Below are 16,596 nucleotides of genomic sequence, written 5' to 3' on the forward strand. Positions count from 1 at the left end.
TATTTGATCTCTAGTAGTGTCGGTAAGATTATAATGGAAGAACGTATTGGCTATTATCAGTAGTGTCGGTAAGATTATAATGGAAGAACGTATTGGCTATTATCCTTTTGCATTGTGGAATATGAAGCAAAAATTTAATCAAGAAAAAGAGTTACATAAAGGGTAGGATACATGATAACATGAATAGATTTCACATGAAGCAAAAGGAGAACAAAAATAGTTCATAAAATTCTGGTATTAGTAACTTAGATATACTATTTTTGAATGGTTTCAGACTGAAATCAGTTTGCAAGATTTTCAAGAAGCTGAGCCTGATATTCTTGTGCACTCCACTGCGGAAATTGTAGAGCATTTTAGTGAGAAGGGTATTAGGTGTAATATTGCTCTTAAAGCTCTTTGCAAAAAAAGAGGTCTTCATGTTGAGGTAATGTTTTTTTCATTATTTTTGTTGCGGTGACAATTTTACATTCTATTATAATTTTATTGATCATGCAACTCGTTTAATAGTACAAGTTTGATCCATCTAAAGAATTTTCAAAAGGAGATTGTAAGGTGGAAAAAGGGTCTCTTCATACATGCAAACATAGCACAAAAAGTATAAGATTTTTAAAATATGGTAATTTTGTAGGGCGTGTATCTATCAGTGTCAATCACCGATAGACATCTAAACCAATAGACGTAAGTAATAAACTGATAGACAGACGTCCATCAGCAACGTACATCTAACTGATATATGTGCGGAAAAGTTGTGTCATATTTGCAAATCTTTTTAGCTTGTGCTTAATTGAATGTTATTTTGGCCAAATTGCTATATGTGCAATTGCCCATTTTTTAAAATTATTTTACTGAAGGAATGTCCTAGGGTTCTTGGTTTCATTGCCTCCCCTCCCCTCCCTCCACCCCACCAAGAAGAGAGAAAAAAAGGACAAAAAAAAAAAATCGTGTATGATGTAGCAATAAAATTTCATTTGGCTGGTTCTTAACGCGACCTTGGGATTTTAACGTCAATAATGGTTCAAGAAATATGGTACTTTTGTCCATTTATTTCCATGGATGTTGGTGTATGTGAAATGTTGCATAACTGGAGAGATTTCTAATACTGCATTTTGTCGTTTGGCTAGCTCATAAAAGTTAGTATGGCATTTGGAATCTTATCTATTTGATGCTGGATGCCAAAAAAAAAAAACTTTAATTATTCTAGACCCCATTTTCCTTTATTCTGAGTTTTATTATCAATTTGGGAAAAGATCAATTTTACTCTCTTAGCGAGTCAATTTTAACAACTTCTATTTACATTGAATTAAACATTGAGTCAACCAGCAAATCATATACAGTTAACGTAATACTCATTAAAATTGTGTCAAGTCACTCCACCCTTTGCATTAGAAATCTGGCACCTAATGTAGGACCCATCTCCCTTTCGCTTCAAAAATGTCTGCAGCTTGTTGATCAGTGGGAGGTGGGGTGTATAAGGAGAAAATTATTCAGGATGGTCTATGAAGAACTTAGATATATTGAAAGGCAGCTTAAAAGTTGTAGATCGTGATGGACAGTGTATCGTTGTAAAGAGGAGATTGAGGAAATGATTTATATTTGCTGGATGCCGAGGAGGAGGTTTCATCCTAATAGGATTGTTATTAGGATAGGTTGGGGATATTATTAGGGTATTCAAGGTATATCAGTAATTGGGTTAGGGAGTTATGGTTATAAATAAGGTGAGGGGGTAAGGATGAGGGTAGGCAATTGGTAGTATGACTTAGACTTGTGTAAGAATACTCAAGAGAGGGGAGGGTCCAAGTACCTCGAATTAATTGGTAGCTATTGTAGTTTCTATATCTTTTATATTTCAATATATTTTGAGTTGTTCGGGTTGTATCACATCCTTAGCTTTAGATGAAGTGGGAACTTTAGGGAAAATAACCTCTATGATTTACTTCTAATGAGGAGAGGAGGCTGGTGAGATGTAGAAAATTTAGGTTTAATCCTACTTGATGGGAGTCAATTCTTTTAATTTGGCTCCCCTTTGTTGAGCTGTTTTTTTATGCCTTTCTGTTTCATTTGTTCTTTTTCATTATTCTCACTGGAAGTTCAATTTTAATTTAGAAAAAGAAAAAGTTACTTAGTAGCAAGAAGAAAAATTTTAGCTTAGATTACAAATTAAGTTCTTGAACTTTTGTGTTTAATAGTTCACTTGCACTTGAAAAAGTCTCATAAAAAGTGTCTTTCCTAAACTTTCAATTGTATGTCTCATGGTCCTTGAACTTTAAATTTTTAGTTAATAGGCCCGTGTCATAATTCAATATTTTTTTCAAACTCACAAACCTATTTGAAACAAAATTGAAAGGTTTAGGTCCTATTCAACATCGTGTGTCTAATAGATTCGTAAAATTAAGTGTCGAGTAAGTTATGATCTATTTGATGCAAAATTGAAAGTTTAAGAACTTGTTAGATATTTTTAAAGTTCATGGATCTACTAGTCACAAAACTAAAAGTTTGGAACTTTTAGGGGTCTATTAGTCACAAGCTGAAAGTTAAGGGACTAGACTTATCATTTAATCTGAATATATGTGGTGTTTTTCAGGGAGGGTTCAATCTTGTTGAAGACAAGGTCTAAAGGGTGATATTGTTGGTTTCTTCAGGAAGGCTATATAAAAAGGATAAGGGGTAGAGATTTGTAGCAGAGGGGATAAAATAGGATGTCTAGAAATAAATAGTTAAAAAGAAATCTAGATAGGAAGTACTACATTTATGCCATGAAGACTTTTTTACTAATTTTCAACAATTCATGTAGAAAAGAAGCATCATATTCAATATGGTATGCAAATTCTGTTTAAATTTGTGTTTTGCGAGTCGTTTAGTTCCAACCATTTTACCTGCTCTGGTGGAATTCAATGTTGTTTCTCGATATTTTACTGTCATATTGGCCTATGTGACGGTTGTGACCTCGATGCATCTGATTGAAATACTTAACACTTAATAGACGACAGTTTATCTAATTAGAGGTACAGGTAACTTTTGCTTCCGTGATTATCACTTGTCGGTGATATCTGCTTTCCAGGACGCTATTTTGATAGGAGTCGATAGTCTTGGCATGGATGTGAGGGTATGTTTCGGGACAGAAGTACGGACTTTTCGATTTCCCTTCAAAATCCGGGTAAGCTATCTACACGTCATGGTTTATAAGAAGATTTCTGGTTTATATAATGGTCCATATACGGTGGGTGCCTCCTAGAACAAACGTTTTATCTTTTAGCCAGTTGCCCCTGTTAAAATTATGTCCACCTCTTAAAAGGTTGTCCATTTTCCATGTTGTATTTGCAGGCAACATCTGAAGTTGCAGCAGAGAAGCAAATTCAGCAACTCTTGTTCCCACGGTCTCGTCGTAAGAAATTACGAAGCCATGGAGATGGATTTAGAGACAGTGTCAGTTTTTAGAACACCCTGTGCATTATTGTGAGATTTGGAGGATCTTAGAAACAAATTTCAAAGCTCAAGGTGACTTCTTCACTCAAATCTGTCACATTAGAGTCTTAGTTTCTGAATTGTACAGTTCAAGTTGTATAATGTATTCTCTGTTTATTACGGATTCTCTGTCTGCCCTCAGTTGTATTTGGTACCCTCTTCACCTTCATATCTGAATTCCCTGGGGTGTCCTCCCCTCACCGGCTTTGAGAAATTTGTTGAGCTCTGTCATCAATCATCTTGTTCTTCGAGATCTTTTATTGGCGCAAGCTTCTTTTCATTCAATAAAATTTTTATTATGCAATTAGTGAAATCCCGTTTGATAATCATTTTATTGTTTCTTTTGAAAAAGTAGTTTATAAATACTATTTATACTGATGCGTTTCTTTGTTTTATTATCTATTTTTTTGAACCGGTTTTAAAAATGAAGCTGACTTTCTAAAACTAAAGAAAGTGGGTTTTAGAAAGCAGTCTTTATTTTTCAAATTCGGCTAAAAATTCATGTGAAAACCATATCAAGGAAATGGAGAGGAAGTAGGAAAATAAAAGACTCAAATTGAAATGGTCTTAATATTAAGGTAACTATCAAAGCAGTTTTATAAAAAGTAGAAAAACAAAGAATAGAATTGTTTATCAAATGAGGTCTATGTGAGATATAAGTGTTACAAGCTTTAGTTCGATATCCTTTTGCTGGATGTGTAAAACAACTGATGCAATATCCCAACTGTAATAACTACAATTTGAGCTGGGAATGTATATTTTGATACACCATATTTTGTTTCTTTGAGCTTCGTGAGGCAAGATATTTTCTAGGAGTAATACAATTTTCACTCGTAGAATCTACATATGAAAAGGTTGATATTCAATTGTTTAACTACCTGTGAAAATCTATGATGATGTTTGGTAATCTACAATGAGAGTAATGAAAAACTTGAGACACAGCAGACACTAGTGCTGTGACAACTAAAGAAGCTCTAACGATCAAGTTAATATTTTGAGTATCAATTAACATGTAAGAACGAAAGTGTACTTGGAGCAATGACATGTTCATACTTGAGGTTCGTAACAGAATGAGTTGATAATTGACCATAATGGGAAGGAGAAGGTGGAATGAATTCCTAGCTACAACTCACTTTGGAATGTATAAATTGTTTGATTGAAGAATTGTTTGTGCAATTGTTAAGTCGCCCTCAAAGACAACTTTCAAGGAGATCGGCAAGAAACTCTTCTAAAGAAATTAACAAAATTACAATTCATTGAAGAGTTGTCAATAGTTGAAAAAGCTAAGGTTAAGGTTAAAGCCAAGGTACATCTCTAGTTATCGTCCAATGAGTCTTTGTAATGTTTCTTACAAGATCATCATGAAAGTTCTAGCCAACAGATTTAAAAGGGTGTTTGATATTATTATTTCGCTTGCTCAGTTTGCTTTTGTCCAGCATAGGGCTATTAGTGACAATATCATTATAGGCCATGAATGTCTTCACTTTATTAAAAGCAGGAAGACTGGTGAGAAAGAGCTTGCTGCGCTAAAGCTGGACCTTAGTAAGGCTTTTGATAGAGTGGAATGGACTTATTTAGAGCAGTTAATGCTCAAGTTCGGCTTTGCTCCTGGTTGGGTTTCCTTGATTATGAAATGTATAACTTCGGCTCAGTTCTCTATCTTTATAAATGGGAGACCAACATGATCAATTATTCCTACCAGAGGTATCCGCCAAGGTGACCCCTCTCACCTTATCTATTTCTGCTATGTGCAGAAGACCTTTCTATGATGCTCTACAGTGCAAACTCAAGAGGCCAACTCCATGGTGTTTCTTTTGATTATGAAGTTGCCCCTGTTATTTTCCATTTACTATTTGCTGATGATAGTTTAATCTTCCTTAATGTCGTTGAGCTTGAATGCCTATTTTTGAAGGAGTTGTTGGCCGCTTATGGGAATGCTTCGGGGTAATGTATCAACTTCTCTAAGTCCGCTATTTTGTTCTCCCCAAATGTCCATGCTAATAGGCAAGCCTACCTTTAATCCTTCTTGGGGTTGAACTTGTTCAGGAATTAGGGAACTACCTTGGTTTGCCTTCTTGCTTTTCGAGGAGGAAGGGAAATGATTGGAATTTTCTTAAAGATAGGATATGGAAGGTGATGTAGGGGTGAAAACACAAGTTTTTTTCCACTGGAGGTAAGGAAACCTTTATCAAAAGCGTGACCCAAGCAATCCCCTCTTATGCTATGAGTGTGTTTCGGTTGCCTAAAGGATTTTGTGATGATGTTGCTCGTATTTTTACTCGTTTCTGGTGGGGGTCCACTAGTGAGCAAAAGAAATTACATTGGATGAGTTGGGAGCGCCTATGTATGCCTGAGCTTGGAGATCTTAACTTTCGTGACTTGGAGGGCTTTAACAAGGCTTTAATAGCCAAACAAGCTTGACGATTTCTAAAAAATCCATCATTATTAGTATCCAAAGTTTTGAAAGCTATTTATTTTCCGGATTTCTCTATTATTGGGGCTTCTGCTAATTCTACTGCTTCATATTTTTGGAAAAGTCTCATATGAGGCCATGACCTCCTTCTTCAGGGGATTCGCAAACAAGTGGGCAAAGATGATACAATAAGGGTTTTTTAGGACCCTTGGTTACCTAGAGAAAAGTCTTTTAAGCCGATCACACCAACACTTTCTAATGGTAATCTTATGGTTTCTAGTTTGATCGAGCCCTCTGGCACTTGGAACCTTGGGATACTGTCTAGTGTCTTCTACAGAGATGATATTGATCTAATCCTAAAAATTCCCCTCAGCTATTATAATTTGGAAGACTACTGGCTATTGCAGACACTAGCAACTATTCTATCAGAGGTAATTTCTGGAAGAACATATGGAACATGAGCATTCCTACGAAAATCAGATCTTTCCTATGGAGATCAATGCATGGGTTCTTGCCTACTATGTACAATCTTCAAAGGAAAGGGTTAGATGTCTCGCCTTATTGCCCCTACTGAAAAAACAAGGTGGAAACTACAGCTCATGCTCTATTGAACTGCTCTCGAGTGCAGCAACTATGGTCTACCATTCTCCCTTCTACACCCTGTCTTGCGAGTTTGAATGTTCCATTTCCTGATCAATTGGAGAGATGGCATATGGAGCTTAGTAATTCAGAATTAGAAATTACAATAATCACATGCTGTGCCATTTGGAATGACCGAAACCAAATCATTCAAGAGACGCCAATTCCTGAAGTCTCTTTTAAAAGTGAATGGATCACCTCGTACTGGGTTTCATCTCGTCAAGCTTTCCATTCTCCCACGCTAGCTCCACAACAGAGAACAAAAATTGCCAATTAGAGTCCGGCCACGGTACGGTTGAAATTAAATACTGATGCTGCGTGTGGAGCTAATTCGATTGGGTTAGGCTTCCTTCTTCGTGATGAATTTGGTCGTTTATTGGCAGCGGGATGTGGGTTTGTACCTCTTTCTTACACACCTTTACTTGTTGAGCTTCTGACCATTCGTGAAGGTCTCTATTTCGCAATTTCTCTGGACTATTCACATTTAACAGTTGAACCGGACTGTCTCACCGCCATTTCTCTTCTTCAAGGTGATTCGGAAACCCTCGGTCCTGAATAGGTTTGGATTCACGACATTAGTGCTCTTGCTCTCGGTTCAGATGTCTGCAGCTTCATGCATGTACGTCGGGAATGCAATCGATCGGTTGACATCTTAGCTAAACAGGGTCTCAATGCCTCTTGTTCTTCTTCTTGGACTTGTAATTTCCCCTTTTGGCTTCTTCGTGTCTCTGAAAGGGAAAGTTTTTCCCCTCTTGTTGCCCCGTGGCCGTTGATTCTTAATGAAAGCAATATTTACTCAAAAAAAAAAAAAAAAAGCTAAGGTTGAAGAGATTGTTAGAAAAGATAATAGATAGGGAAGAGAGGGAAGAATTTTTTTGAACATAAATAACCAAAAGAAAATGAGCTCTTTCATTGAACAACCAAAAGGATAAAGTGCATATGTGGCCATTTGATTTCCTTGCAGAGGAAATTAGCACACAAGGGAAAAGATGGAGACTTTGAGGAGAAAAAACTTTTATTAAGAAAAATACAAGAATGAGACCATTCATGCTCTAATCCTTGCTCATTTTCTCACCTTTGAGATATGTTGGTACTTTTGAGTTCTTTGTAGCCCAAAAAACTGATTTTTTTTTAGGTCATTCTCAATGAATATTATTAAAGGTTAAAGTATTTCTAGAACATTTTTAAGATTTCTCTATTTATAAGTTCGCAGATATTTCTAGAAAGAATTAAACATATATATTTGAGATATTTTTAAGAGTTAATATTAGCTCAAAATATATACTAGACAATTAGGAGTTCAGGTGTTTTATACACTTGATTTGACTTTTCAAAGAATAATAGAAAATTTGATTTGCAAATGACCACCTCAAACTACAAATGCCTCCAAAAAAATGAATGGAAACTACATTTAAGATGCATGAGAACTTGTGAATGAGAAGCGATTCATTTGGATTAAATAACGTCCATTATCCTTTATGGAAGGTAAATCACGCCCTTGAACCTTTTATTTATAAACTACTATGTATATTTTTATTGCATATTTTTCTAACCATAGAAGTGAGATGAGATAAGTATTTTTCTAACTATAGAAGTGAGAATAAGGTTTTTTTTTCCTCTTTCTTTCTGGATAATTGAGAATTAAAGCTTTAATCCCCAATTTTCGAAGCATCCGTGTATACCCCATGACCCAAATCCAGGAGACATAAAATATTTTGATATTAAACTCACTCGAAGTTAAAAAGCCAAAGAAAATGAGGCAATTTGTATTCTTAATAAGATCAATGAGCCGATGTATCAAAGTATGCCTCATGATTTCAAATCTCGCGATAAAACTTTTAAACCTTGATAATATTTTTGAATACTTCACACCAGATGATGCTGTCACATTAATGTCTGTAATTTCACAAACTTCTTATGAAATTTCATCTACCAATTTATCTTATTTGAGACACATGAAATTTCATCAAATGAAAAATTGGACATTTCTCATTTATACATTAAAATAACTATAATCTTCTTTGTCCAACTACAATTCACAATTTTTAACATTCAAGCCTTTCAATGGAACATTCTCTTGTTGAGATTTTCCAATTGAACTCTTCTTTCTTACCCTACAATTTCCACTTCCTAACTTCTGTAGCTATTGAGAATTCAGAACCATATTATATCATCTGGCTTAATCACAATAGCAATAAATCTGGTCCTACAAAGGCTTTCTCACCCTCTTATCAATGCCGTCCCTCCCTGCACTGCCGCCAACAATGTCATCTGCCTTACTAGGTACTACTACTACTCCCTTCAGTGATGGTCCTTCTTACATCTATCTCGCGATTCCCCGACCCTCCTTCCTCATCTAGGGGCTTTCTGGACTCTACCGCTACATCAGAAACGTTGGCCTGGCCAATATCTTCTTCTTCGTCAGCCCTGCATTTGAATTAGTCTTCAGCCACAAGGCAGCATAGATGTTGATAGGGTAAATAAAAACTTACTTCTAGGTTAATATTTTCTGTTATAAGCCAAAATCAAATAACACATTTTCTACATCCAGGGCTTTAAAAAAGTGATCAATGGAAGTTAAGATGATAATTAGCTTGGAAGCTTGAAGAGAATTTTTGAAATGCCTGGTTCAGATACAAAGTAATATAGAGATCCCAGGTACCTGTATTTTCATGACATGGTTTCCCACAAAAGGACAGTACAACCAATAAAAACTAGTTTTTGAGAAGGAAAAAAATCGAATTTCGTTGTCTCAATTGCCGCTATCAAAAAGAAAGAGGGAAAAGTTCACTATCTACCCCTATACGTAATTCTACAAAGTCAAATTCAATCTTAAAGTTTTAATTTCTATCGAATTAAACCTACTCAAATTAGTACCATCCCTTAGTTAAATTTCTTTATCCTTTTCAAGATTTATGGCTAATTGTGGATATTCTTGTTGGAAGAGGCTATTTTTGTAGCTATTGGTAAATGGTAAATCTAGTGTTAGGCATTTTTCTAATTGTGTTTGAGCATTTTGGTATTGAGTTTTGAGGACTTCTTCATCCGCTTGATTTTGTGGCAAAGTTTGGATTATTTCATCTTGTAGTTGGCAAAGTTTGAATATTGTCAATTCATAATTAGGTTTGGACATTTTTGGCTCAATGTTTTACTTTTGGTTGTTTGTTCATTAAACTTTATAAGATTAATTGGTTGTTTTATATATAATTTTTTAATTTAGTTTTGAACCAGCTATGTTTTAAAAGGCTTTTGAGACTTACACCTTGAGGCTCGCTTCGAGGCAAGACTCTAACTTCTAGCCTCAAGACTTACGCCTTCTTTGAACCATAAGAGGCTTACGCCTCATTGAAGACACATTGAGGCTTAAAGTCTTTACGCCTCGTGTAATGATTATAACAATATTAGTAATTTGCCCAATTCTTACAAAATATAAAGATTTCTTTGCATATGGAATGCACGGTAGGTGTGGTAACAATTCAAACTATCGCTACTTTTACTATCTAGACTTTAAAAACATTAGAGACAAATTTTATAGAATAAGTCAATCCTATTAGTGATATTAGTAGTGATATTGTGGATCTTCTTTTAGGATTTTTATTTAAGTGACAATTAACATGTGATTTTTTTTATACTTTTATATAACTATTATGTTTAGCAATACTTGATAGATTTGTATAATTCTTTTAATTAATTGAGGCTTACGCCTCATACCGCCCTGTGACTTACGTCTCGCCTCTTCAAGAGGAAAAGCCTCGAGGCCACCTTTAGCCTTTTAAAACATTGTGAACCAGTATAAATTTCACCACCAAGTGAAATTGAATCTTAAAAGATTATAATTGACTAACTCAACAACTATCATGGGTGGCTCGTTGGTCCAAAAAGACTACGGTTAATTGAGAGAATATATTCAAACCGCATGATGACCACCTACTTTAAGAATTTAATTCTTATGTGTTTCCCAGCACCAAATGTTATAGGGTTAGACGATTTCCCTGTAAGATTAGTTAAAGTGTGCACAAGCTAGCCTAGATACTCACAGATATAAAAAAATAAAAATAAAAAAATAAAAAATAATCGGCTAACTCAACTATTGCATGGGTAAAAATAAATTTCTCCCAAAGGGAAGGTAACGAGAAGATAATAAAAACATCTAAATATTGAAAATTCTATTTTGAAGCCTACATACCGTTGAAAAAATTAATAATTTAAAATCTTTATTGTCTCGAAAAACAAGCATAGGTGGGAAATGTATCCCAGACAATTTGTGAGGGTAGCCATGAGCATAATGCAACTGTGGAGTCCTCGATACCTCAGTTATTAGAAAGGAAAACAAAAACCTACAGAACTTCTAGTTTTACCTTCCCAACTGAAAAGTGTAAAATTTCGTTAACTCAAGCATTCAAGAACAAGGTGGCCTAACACAATGAGTCAATGAAGAGCTAAAATCTTTTAACTGAAACTCATCCTTAAGATTTCTAGCTTAAATTAAAGATTTAGAATACCAAAAGCTTATTAAAAGACCAAAATAGAAGTAAAAGGAAATCTAAGCTCTAAGTTCCCCATTGCTGCAATCAAAAAACTTCCCAAAAAGAAAGTAGAATACGTACACTGAATAAATAATAAGCCCAACAACAACGGCAGCAAATGCCAAAAAGTATATCCAGTCCACCTGTAGGCAATAGTTCAATAAGAAAGGCCGCCTTATGGCATAAGTCAGTCAGTCGTTTGGGATAGGACTTTATACTAAAATGAGATACGCATTCAAGGTTACCAGACCTTCTCATGGTAAGCGAAGATGCGTATTACGACAGACCACATGTCTGAGGTCAGCAAAGACAGATTCAACATTGTCGCTCCACTGGTCTACAATGGAAGAAACAGGAAACTCCATGCATTATCAGTCTTTGTGCCCGCGCAGGGGCTGGGGAACGAGAAATATCAACATATATCCTATGAATACTAAGTGTCCATAATACACATACCTTAATTAATTCTAGGTGGAATATATTGAAGAGTCCCTAATCCTTTAGGTAATTCTCAATTTTACCCCTAAGATATTAAAAATTCTCAATTAGGAAACATCGGTTGAAATTGGTTAAAAAAAGTTGATGTATGATTTTGTATTTTATTAACATATCTTGCCGAGTGGATATGCACACTTGGATACTACTTGACGCATGAAACATAATTTGATGACAAGAAAATATGATTGGCCCATCAACAAAAATCATTTTTTTCCATGTCATATGTTCAAGCGATATCCCACATATCCAAATATGTTAATAAAACAACAATTTAATGACACAACAACTTTCTATTAACAAAATTTGAAAGATTTTTTGATGGAAGGACTTAATTAAGAATTTTTAATATATTAAGGGTAAAATTGTGAGTTTTAAAAGATTAAGGGCCAACGAAAAATTACCTAATAGGAACCATTTGATATATTTAGCCTTAATTCTATGAGATAGCTGCTTGATTAATGACCTTAAAGACATCTGTGATTTACAATGCCATTGTAACCACTAGCTCAATCCATGGTGGTTGAAAAGAGGTAAACACTACACTTCAGGGATAAAAATAGATTTGTTAAATAATTCCTGAATTCAAATAAGAGCTAATATAAACATCACCCTTTAGATCCCAGTCCCGGGTTCTGCATTTATTTTTCAGGTAATAGTCTTGCTTATGGACACGTATTGTTAAACATATCATAGATTCAAAATTGCATCTCGCATACCTGAAGCAATACAGGAACTAACGAGTAGAAGAGAAACATAGCTAATGAAAATCCAACAAATGGAAGTGCCTGGAACCATAAAAAAAAAGAGGATAGAACCGTGTGAGAAAGGACACGCATAATCAAGAACCAAATTCAATTTCTAACCTGCCCTGCTTATTTGTAAGCTACTACTGTATTCAAGTAAATATCCTCCATATATTCTTAGTCACATTCTCCAACAATAAATTTGTTGAGCACGGAGAAGTATACATCTATTTGAGTAGATGTTGAGAGAGAGAGAGAGAGAGAGAGAGAGAGAGTGAGAGACTTACTGCCCCAGTTGTCCAATGAATCGATTTTAGCGCATTGCGTTCAACTATGCTTCTATTGAAATCGTCAAGGGTCAAAACTAGAGAATAACTTTGGTGACATAATAGTTGTAGGCACTAGCTAAAGAATGAAAAAAAAAAGGTCTCATAGAGTTCACTGATTAAATATAAATATGGAACAAAAGCGTCGTTTTTTCGAAAACTAATAGAATAAATGAATAAAAAAAAGAGAACCAAGTTATGGGTTTCAGAAAAAGGCCATTAGAATAAATAGAACCAATTGAGCATCGGGTCATGGATACATTTGGATACCACTGATGATTGAACCAAAGAGACCAAGCATTGCCATTAATTCAACTCTACCAGCATTCTTCACAAGGAATTCCTGAAAAGAAAAGAGAACTAAAAATTTAAAGAGTAGAGGACCAAGGATCGATGATAAGTGAAAAAGAAAAGTGAGTCTAATAAGAACATCCCTAAGCAGAATACGATGATAGCATGTGAAGAAAATATCATTATGAATGAAGGTACAAAAATGGAATTAAAAACTAATCATTTCACCACCTACTTTACACGTCCTTTCAACTAAGAATATTTTCTGTTTTTCATGAATTATTTTTTTACCTCACTGACGTTACTGATAGCATAGAGTGTAGCACCAGCAATAACCAGTGCATCCCCTTTGATGGGGTTGCTTCCTCCTGCAAAAAAATTGACTATTAAGGCTCTAGAAACATGTAACACACAAAAAATAATTAAATAAAAGGTTTCTGACAACGAAATGTGATAGAGAAAACGGTAGAGAGGAAAAGAGAGATAGGATAGAGCATTATAGCTTACAATACTACCTGCCCGGTCACCAGCATGAACATCAGAAAAAATAACTGCCACAAGGCCAGCCACACAGATAAGCACGCCAATTATCTTCCTCAGTATATATTTTGTTTTCAAAAACAGCCAAGTAAGCAGCATGACACAAGGAATTGACCAACAATCAAGAAGCATTACACTTGTAATTGACGTGTATTGATAGGCCTTTACCACTGCAAGCAAGATGAGAACTGAATCAGTTTTCATTCTGAAATCATTGGAATTAAGATCCATAATGATATGATTTCAAGGGAATCCTGAATGCATGGAACTTGAAGGACAAAAGAGCTTGGTCGGAAAAAATATTCCCGAACAATTAGGAAAGAAATTCAATGCAAGATGATAGATGAAACTTGAAATGTTAAAGCATTTTATATTTTACTCCCTTCACTGGTTCAATAAGATATAATTAAAATGGAAAATGGTGTATCTCCAACTCAATTTCAGTTTCTATGTTCGTTTACTTAGTTACAAAATCGAATCCCTTATTCCCAGTTGCTTGAATTCCTAAATTGAAGGATCGGAAGAAAAGTTCAATTGCAGAGAGCTTATGTGCCGAAAGAAAAGAAGCTACAATGATTTGAATGAATTTCAAACTATCGCTTCATATGAGACTAGAAATTTATCCATAGGACAGAAAATGATCTAGAATAAAAGTACATAAATTCCAATAATTCAAAAAACAAATAACTCTTGCAGTAACCAATTTCTTGATCACGCACACAAAACAAATAAAAATCCACAGCACAAACTAAAAATATCACAGTATTTTTACCGAGGTAATTGGCCTCCACATCAACTAACCCAAGTGGTATGTAGTAATACCACTTTGCCTGCATTGAAAGGAAGCATGTTATTATTTACGCTCCATCCATTAGAAAATAATCTCATCCAAAACACTATTGAATTTTTAGCTGAATTTCAAAACCAAAAATAAGCTTTTGAAGGAAGACTACCCTTTTTAGTTTTCAAGCTTTCGCTTGGATTCTGAAAATGTTTTCAAAACAGTAGATAACAAAACAAACAAATAAATGAATAAATGAAGTTATCTAACTGGCGTTTGAGTATTGAGGACAAAAGAATCTAAATAAAAATCAATCACAGAAAAAGTAACCTTCAGAACTGTCCTACGGGAAATCATGGTGATCCCATAGACAAACGCCAAGAGCACATAATTTACAAAAGACTGCGAGGTGGGTGCATCAATTCCTAAAACAAAGCAGGATATAAAGCATCAATTTCAGAAAGTAATCTCCAATTAGAGTTTAATAAGAACCACTTAATTTCCCTCAACTGCTGATGCAGTGAACAAAAAAGGTCAGAAATAGACATACAGTTCGCTAGAACAGGGGAAAAGCAGGAGGACATGCAAAGACAAACCAACCCCTTTTGGCAAGTTCGGAGGACGAAAACCCCGTGGAAGTGATAAGAAGGGACAGAAACTGCCCTAATCCAAGACCAACCCATGTCTTCTTCGTCCACAGCTGCTTAAAACTTCTCATCTTCAACCTTCCCCTGCATGTTTACGCGTCCAAATTAGCCTTACGACGAAATCGAAAGATAAAGGAAAAAAAAACCCTTAAAGGAAAAGAAAATCGCAGAACCTTCAGAAGGTTACAGAACCGCCATGGCAATTGGGAAGAGAAATTGGGAATGGCGAGAGTAGTAGAATGGGTGAGTGGAGAAATGTGGATGAAAGAATCGAAATGTTGATCGACAACAGCTTTGACAATCGCGACACTAGACTCCAGCGGCATGGTTGTAAAATTCCTTTCGCTTTCTTGAAATGATCTAAGCGATGAAATGGAAAACACTGAAATTATCGCGAAGGAATTTTTCCAAGTCAAACTGGCAATGGCCGGATCATGCGGCAATGTCAGCGGACACCATGAAAACGACTGCAGCTGTCTTTGCTTTGCTGCTCTTGCAGCATTTGCAACAATAGCCGATAAACATATCCATGAACATGAACATGAGTTCGAAATCGATATTTTCTTCAAAAAAAAATATTAACAAAATGGCACTAAATTAATTATTTTTAATTAATTTAGAAATAGAAAAATATTTATTTATTCATTTAAATATTTTTTACGAATTTTTTTAATTTTTCTAACTTTTATAGAAATATTTTGATATGGCCATTTCATCAATATTTTCATGAAATCAAGGTCGTCATTTCCATCAACATCAACATCAACATTTAAAACATTGTTTATAACTAATAAAATATCAATATTTGACTTTGATATTTTTAAGACCACCATGTTAGAATTTTTTTTTCTCTTTTGTTGCCGTGGGATATCCAACTTCTAAATTTAGTGAGCTAAGCTAGGCTCGAATTGATACTGAACATAAGAGAGAAGAGAAGATTATTGAAATAAAATAAGAATGGATGAGCCGAAAGATTTCATTGGCAAGGTAGGTGAAATACATTTGAAATCAAAATATTTTTTCCCGCTCATCTTTGTTTTATCGTGAGTTTATTTACTCTTTGTTAGGTGTCGTTTGTTTTTTGGGAATGTAGATGACCGACATCTAGAGATACCGGAATTTCAGAGGTCTAGAATGTTAGATGTCCGACATCTTCAGATAACCATGTTTGTTTCATAAGAATATTTTTAAAAATATCTGGGAATATTTGGATAGTCACAGTTTGTTTTACAAGATTTATTCTGTTAGATTTATAGAAGGTTCAAAAAAATGCCCTCATAAATATTTATATAATTTATAAATTTATCTAATATTTAATAGATTTATTTGAATTATTTTAATATTTTTATTTTTTATATATTAGTTTACAGAACAAATTAATTAATTATTAATTTAATATAAGTTTCATTTTCAACTTTAACAAGTTTTCAAAATGACAATTATATAATTTATGTTATCTTCGCTAAAATTTATTTATCCTGTCATCATCACATTATATTTTTTTAAGAGGAATCGTAAAAAAAATCTTTGCCTTACAATTATATATTTATGATAATCAATATTATTAATAATGTAATTCCTTCACAATATTAAAAATAAATGGATATATTATATAATTTAATTGTAGTTTATTTTACATGTAAATCTAATGTACAAATATACTTAATAGCATAAAGTTATTTATTACACGATGAGTATATTAATTTATTTTAATTATAAATTTAAAAATA

General features: G+C 34.3%; 2 protein-coding genes across 3 annotated transcripts in view; one reads left to right on the top strand and one right to left on the bottom strand.

Moving 5' to 3' along the window:
* Positions 1-3,766, top strand: part of LOC111009215 (Pentatricopeptide repeat (PPR) superfamily protein) — a 41,574-nt gene extending 37,808 nt beyond the window's left edge. The window contains exons 10-12 of one of the 2 annotated variants that reach the window (XM_022282223.2): positions 275-424; positions 3,059-3,154; positions 3,322-3,766. In XM_022282223.2, the coding sequence (XP_022137915.1) occupies positions 275-424; positions 3,059-3,154; positions 3,322-3,435 (360 nt within the window). In that variant the 3' untranslated portion in view covers positions 3,436-3,766. Of the gene's footprint in view, positions 1-274; positions 425-3,008; positions 3,155-3,321 lie in introns of those variants that run through there. The other variant, XM_022282224.2, reaches the window with a different exon arrangement.
* Positions 3,767-8,475: 4,709 nt separating this feature from the next.
* Positions 8,476-15,375, bottom strand: LOC111009235 (uncharacterized). The gene is given in 13 exon segments (XM_022282254.2): positions 8,476-8,795; positions 8,797-8,941; positions 11,122-11,183; positions 11,291-11,377; positions 12,255-12,323; positions 12,569-12,620; positions 12,868-12,950; positions 13,190-13,266; positions 13,414-13,608; positions 14,211-14,268; positions 14,550-14,644; positions 14,820-14,950; positions 15,040-15,375. Coding segments are annotated over 12 exon segments (1,116 nt in total). The 5' UTR covers positions 14,938-14,950; positions 15,040-15,375; the 3' UTR covers positions 8,476-8,720.
* Between the last annotated feature and the right edge of the window lie 1,221 nt (positions 15,376-16,596).

The sequence above is a fragment of the Momordica charantia genome, assembly GCF_013281855.1.
Source record: "Momordica charantia cultivar OHB3-1 chromosome 5 unlocalized genomic scaffold, Mcharantia_2.0 BLBB01000005.1, whole genome shotgun sequence".
Classification (NCBI taxonomy): domain Eukaryota; kingdom Viridiplantae; phylum Streptophyta; class Magnoliopsida; order Cucurbitales; family Cucurbitaceae; genus Momordica; species Momordica charantia.